The sequence below is a fragment of the Pavona decussata genome, unplaced genomic scaffold (assembly GCF_977016875.1).
Source record: "Pavona decussata unplaced genomic scaffold, jaPavDecu1.1 SCAFFOLD_23, whole genome shotgun sequence".
Classification (NCBI taxonomy): domain Eukaryota; kingdom Metazoa; phylum Cnidaria; class Anthozoa; order Scleractinia; family Agariciidae; genus Pavona; species Pavona decussata.
In genome coordinates, this window is record NW_028145446.1 from 773025 (window position 1) to 779077 (window position 6053).

At 41.3% G+C, this 6053-nt stretch overlaps 1 protein-coding gene across 1 annotated transcript; it reads right to left on the minus strand.

Annotated features, from left to right (window-relative positions):
* Window positions 1–185: 185 nt before the first annotated feature.
* On the minus strand, window positions 186–4312 carry LOC146485980 (Golgi-associated plant pathogenesis-related protein 1-like). Its single transcript, XM_085102060.1, has 4 exons — window positions 4041–4312; window positions 3817–3895; window positions 3081–3146; window positions 186–1269 (listed from the first exon to the last, which is right to left on the minus strand). The coding sequence occupies exons 2-4, from the start codon at window positions 3875–3877 to the stop codon at window positions 713–715; spliced, it is 684 nt and encodes a 227-aa protein (XP_084958186.1). The 5' UTR covers window positions 3878–3895; window positions 4041–4312; the 3' UTR covers window positions 186–712.
* Between the last annotated feature and the right edge of the window lie 1741 nt (window positions 4313–6053).

The window sequence follows — 6053 nt, forward strand, 5'->3', positions numbered from 1 at the left end:
ACCCGTATATTCAGTTCAACGGCAAACGACTTACTCAGGAAATAATTTCAACACGTTTTTCAACGATGACGAGCAAGTAATGGTGATGGTAAACAAGCTACATTCGGGTCAAGGAAAGATTAAACGGTTGCTGTCCAACCATAAGTAAAAAAAATTGACAACAAGAGTAGATAGCAAATATTTTTATTAAAAAGTGGCCAGAAATCGAGAATTACAATCTGCTAGACTAGATTTATAAGAAGACAACGTTAGGAAGAGGCGATTATTTTAGTTTTTTTTTTCTAAAATGGGGCGATTATTCTTGAGAGAAGATTGTATGTTTACGCAGTAATATTTTAAGGGTGGTGGCTCGCAATATAAAGGTGTTTTTGCACGTTTATGGGAAAAGCAGATTTTGGGGTTATTAAGCTACGCGTAATTCAGAGATAGCTAAGCAACGATACTCTGAAAAGCCTTAAAATACATAACAATATATGCCGGCATTTTTTCACAAGTTGAAGTTTGATTATCTTTAAAAAATGCATGGTTGCCCCAAATTTTCTTTTTGGACTCCAATAGCTTTCGTTAAGATCTGGTTTTCTCTGAAAAATATGTTTGTATTTGTTCTTCTGAAGCGCTCCTAGTCACTCGCACCATCTCGAGATGCGCAGGACTGTATGCGCAATAGCAAAAAGAGAAAACTTCGTCGTCACGCTATCTACGCGCGCTCTTGCTATCGTGTTTTCACTTGCTTGATTGACACTCCACTCTTGCCCTTGTACATGTGATTCCGCCGCCGAAAAATCGACGAATAAGCATCGTTCACATTTTTCCTTGGACTGACAACGTTTTGACGGAGAGCCCGCGGGCTGTTTCCCGCGGGATAGTACAAAGCCACCACATATATCTCGTTGCTAACAGTTCCCCTCCTTTGCGCGCATCCCATTCCAACATTGCGGGTCCCTTTCCAGATAACTTGGGTGAAAGAGTCTGTGTTGCTGTTTAGCCTCGGATCTGCGTAGCTGTAATTGCTTCCCTGATTGTACCAGACCTTGGTCGCCTCTTCACCAGCTTTCTCGCAGTCGAAGTTGACTGCTGAAAGCTTGGCGCGGTTCTCGCCAAACAGGTCTATGCCAGGAACCTGAATAGTCCCTTTGAGAGCCATTTGGTATGCAAGTTTCTGAGCCTGTGTAGCGAGCTTATCAGACCATTTGAGAGGAGCCACATGGTGAAGGGTGCGAAAATTGTTGTGTTCTTGGAAACCATGGCGAGCGAACGTAATGAATTTACCTGAAATAGTTAAGAGAGCTCAACACATTTTGAACAAACTTTTTCACGCGGTAAAATCCGTTATCATGGCAAAAATAAAGACCACGCATATTTTTTATTCTACATCAGTAAGTGACACAGGCATACTCGAAAAAAAATCCGAGTGCACCTATCAGGAGTCGAACCTAAGACCTTCCGATTACTAGTTTGGATGCTCTACTACTGAGCTACAAAAGAATTGTGGGAGCTAAGGCTATTAAACTAGTAACAAGTACGTAAATTATGATCATCCGGGTGAGTGTAGTCCTGAGAAGGACTGTTTGTGGTGACTTTGACTGACGTTTCGACAACCTGAGTGGAAGTCATCTTCAGAGTCAAGTGAATTGTGGAACGTCAGTAGGTGGTATATACGTCTCTGGTTGTTAACCTGATTGGTCAGCGAAGTCCAGATGTTATTGGTCGTTTGTCAGTAAGCCGTGATGTTATTGACTTTTGTTAGTCAAAAAGTCCGTGGGTCTATTGTTAGTAAAATGTCTATTGTTTGTTTGTTTCGTTGTTGTTGTCAATAAGTCGTTTGTATGGTGCAGGTAGTTGTAGGCAACGGTTGCCTACAACTACCTGCACCATACAAACGACTTATTGACAACAACAACGAAACAAACAAACAATAGACATTTTACTAACAATAGACCCACGGACTTTTTGACTAACAAAAGACGAATCGAAACGCACCAATCACTTTTTACAGTCTTCACAGCCAATAACATCACGGCTTACTGACAAACGACCAATAACATCTGGACTTCGCTGACCAATCAGGTTAACAACCAGAGACGTATATACCACCTACTGACGTTCCACAATTCACTTGACGCTGAAGATGACTTCCGCTCAGGTTGTCGAAACGTCAGTCAAAGTCACCACAAACAGTCCTTCTCAGGACTACACTCACCCGGATAATCATAATTTACGTACTTATAACATGACTCCTGGGTTCAAACCATTTACAATTTTAAACTAGTAACAATGATAAAATAAAATAATACATCATTCTCATCTACTCACCAGGCTTAAAATATTCCACCACATTTATTCCATGTTAAGAGATGAACCTCTTGAATAGGTTTATTCCAACTGTAAATTTTCATTTTCCCGCGAACTAAGACAATTTTTTTATGGAAAAATTAAAGCGGCAATGGCCTTATTTCTAGCCAAACTATACCCCAAATTGACACTGGCTTAAGGATGGTGCCTACTTTTGTTACTGTGCATACGTTCTGCGCATCTCGAGATACTCGGGTTTCCTATGGGTGGTGCCTACTAATACAGGGATATTTTTGCGCGATTTAAAACTACGCGGAGAAAGCAGAACTAACTGAGCAAGTGTTCTTGGTATCCAAAAAGAAAATTGGGGGTAACCGTGCATTTTTCAGAGATGATAAAACTTAAATATGGAAAAAAACGCCATTTTTTGCTTTGTATTTTACTGTTTTTTTGAATTATTCTTAATTATCTCGGAAAAATGCGAGGTAACCCCCAGTTTTCTTTTTGGATTCCAGTAGCCCTTGCTAAGATCTGCTTTCCCCGCATAGTCATAAACCGCGCAAAAATACCTCTGTATTAGTAGGCACCGTCCTTAACTTCTGAAGCTTTGTACAAATGTACAGCGTAATAAACAGCACCACAAGAAAGTACCGTCAAGAGATCATAGTATTCAGGAAATAGCTCTCATTTGCTTAGTACTCTTGGTGTTTTCATCAACAGATGGAAACTTCAGAACAGTCTTAGATAAGTGTCCAAAAATGACGAAATGAAAACATTGACTCACATACTTTTCAAAAGTCCGTTAAGATCTCTTGGTTGCGCTATCTGCTGCACCTTTCCAGAAGCTCCAGCACCTAATTGAAATAATAATTGCTACATACTGTTATCTGTTACAATAGCAATTAAATAGTAAAATAACTGTATCAACTGTATATAATTTAACATCGGTAAATATTAGAGGACGGCTTATAAAAGAGAGGAAACTTAAGCAACGACGTCGGCGACGGCAACAACAACGCCACAAAACAATAGGTCAGTAATGAACAAAAACAATCGCTCTGCGCGAGCGTTTTTAATTTTGGTACATTTCTTTGCCGTCCTCTGCAAATTACCAAATTTGAGGTTTTGTGGAAAGCGTGAGCACCCGGCGGTGAATTTTTCATTCTTTTTGTGAACTCGAAAGCCACACCTACCAAAATCTGGTTCCAGGGTGGTTCGCCGTTTATGTACAAGTTTAATGAGTTGAACCAATCGCAAAGTAGCAGAAATAAGTTAAGTTATATTTTCCTTAAATCAGTGTTATTTTTGCAACAATTCGTAGCCAGCGAAAGAGCAGAAAAGATTGCATTATTACAACAAGGAGATCAACAAGACGTTCCCACAACGTGTTATCCTGGCATTTTACGAACATTATCTTTTCTGCACAGACATTGCTGAAAGAGTTAACGGTGGAATGTAAATGACCAAAATTTCAAACTTGAAGGGGGCCCTTGATCTTTAAATAAAAAGAGTTATTTTACTTACATTCACGCAATAGTAGGCTTGCTACGAGAAAATAAGCTGCGACAGTAAACCCCCAGTTCATGAGTCCAGTTTCTAATTCCTGCGAAGAAATTTAAAGTAGTCTAGCTCTTAGTGGAATGGTAATGGATGGATTGAATATCACTTTGAGAATCACGTCTATGAATTAGTGAAAGGCCGTTAAGTGCTATTGGGCGTCGAAACTGAGAAGCTGTCTTTTTTTTTACCTTTGTCCGCGAATCTTCAAGAATTCGCAGCCATTTCTGTCGAGTCCAAACGAGGAATCACAACCTTATCGATAAAGCGTGCGTGTGAACTGTTTTCTGGCGCCGGTTGTAGCCCAAACGTCAGTTTTGTCTTCAACTCCAGTGATCTTTTTAAAGTTATCCAGAAAACCAGGGAAACAACATCACAGAAAAATATAAAAAGGTTGTTGAATGAGCTGTTGTTTTGTCGCGACTTGACCTAAATTTAACTACAAGAAATAGTTAGTGGCTCAGTGTAATGAATAATTCAAACAAAAGTTAGACATTAACAATGTAGTTACTACTACCTGTATTTGTCTGGTTGTTCTATTTGTATTCAAACACTAGTTTTTCAGCTCACTGGAGGGTTTAAACGTCTTCGTCTATTTAAATTAAACATGATCACATCCACGGATGGGGTGGGGGAGGAGTTAGCTAGCACGTGAACAGGTGGGCAGTATTTTGTTCCCGGCTACCACCTCTCCGTAACACATATCCTCACCACTGGAATGATCCTGGGAGAAACATGCACCCGATGGTATAAAAAAGCGCGGGAAACCAGGTGCTAAGCTTGCATCACGAAAGGTCAACCCGTCAGGAGCTTCATGCCCTCCTGCTGTCACCATTTATTCCAGACTTCAAAGCATCCCCACCAACGTCGTTGGTGGGGAGGGAGAATGGGACCGACACAAACAACGTCTGCAAAGGAGGCTTCATAGAATGTAGTGCAACTCGCGGTTGTCCATGATATGCAGGTGTATAAGGTACACACTCAGTTAGGTAAAAATGACATTTCCAAAGTCTGAAGTCTGAAGTCCCTTCTCGGCCACGGTTCAATTAATTGGGGTTAGCCTCAATCCTCAATCGGCTTTCGAACCGCCGGGCCCTGGGAACAAGGAAGCAAGCTGTGGGATTCGGGTTTCTCGCATCTGCATGGACTCGCATTACATGCGAGGCCTAAACGTTGATGAGAATGTCTTCTTCTTCTTCAAGCAACTCTGCTTCTGATCAAGTCGTTCCAGTTCGACGATTTATCGAAGGAACGGTCAGGCAAATCTATGAGCGACTCAATGAACAAGGAGTGATCGCACTTTTTAAAACTACTCTGATGTTTGCAGCCCTGTTTGGGCTGAAGGAAGGACTTAAAAGTATCTTTGGCTTCAAGTGTCCGCAACAAGGACATTTTTTTTACGGAAACCTCTACATCTTTGGCCCCGTAGTTTTCTTCCTCTGTTTTGCGTTCGTGTTTTCTCGGCCATTCTGGAAATTTGTAGCGGGATGCTGTCTTTTGAGGTGCAACAAACGACTCCTGTCTTCGCCAAGCTCTGCAATAGACATTTACCTTGCTATTTCTGCACCCTTGCTTTGGGTTGCATGCGGACTGTCGGAAGAAGATTATTATATCTGTGCAATGTACGGCCCAAGGGTTGAATCAGCCTGGGGACTGAATTTGGAAACCACGAATCCTGATGAAAAATGGATTTTGGAGTCGAGAACTGAAGCGAAGGCTCGCTGCCACGTTCTCGTTTGGGGGATCCTAATCTCGTGGGCCATTACTTCAGCGGTTCTGGTATCGGTCTACCGTTGCTGTATTAAAGATCAAGAAGAAAAAATTCAAACCCGACATGTAAGACATGTATAAAAGCTTGTATTTTTAACAATGTAATGGTGGTGGTGATGATGACGATATTAAAACTAGTAGTAATCAAAGATTATCGTGCATCGCCTTAAGCCCTTAGCTGGGTTGCGTAAATCATGTTAAGATTACGGCGACCTGTAAGTATAGTTGCAAAACAATAGGTTACTGTTTAAGAACAATCGTTAGCATCCATGGTATCTTTAAAACGTTTTATGCAATCAGTCCCAGGTGTTTACATGGCATCCTACCAAGGGTGTGGCAGGGGTACTGTAGTTCCGGTTACTTCTTTGCTTTCCACCCACTTAAAATAATGAGGGGAGGGGGGAGGGTAGTGCAGGTTATGTGTGTGGATGTGT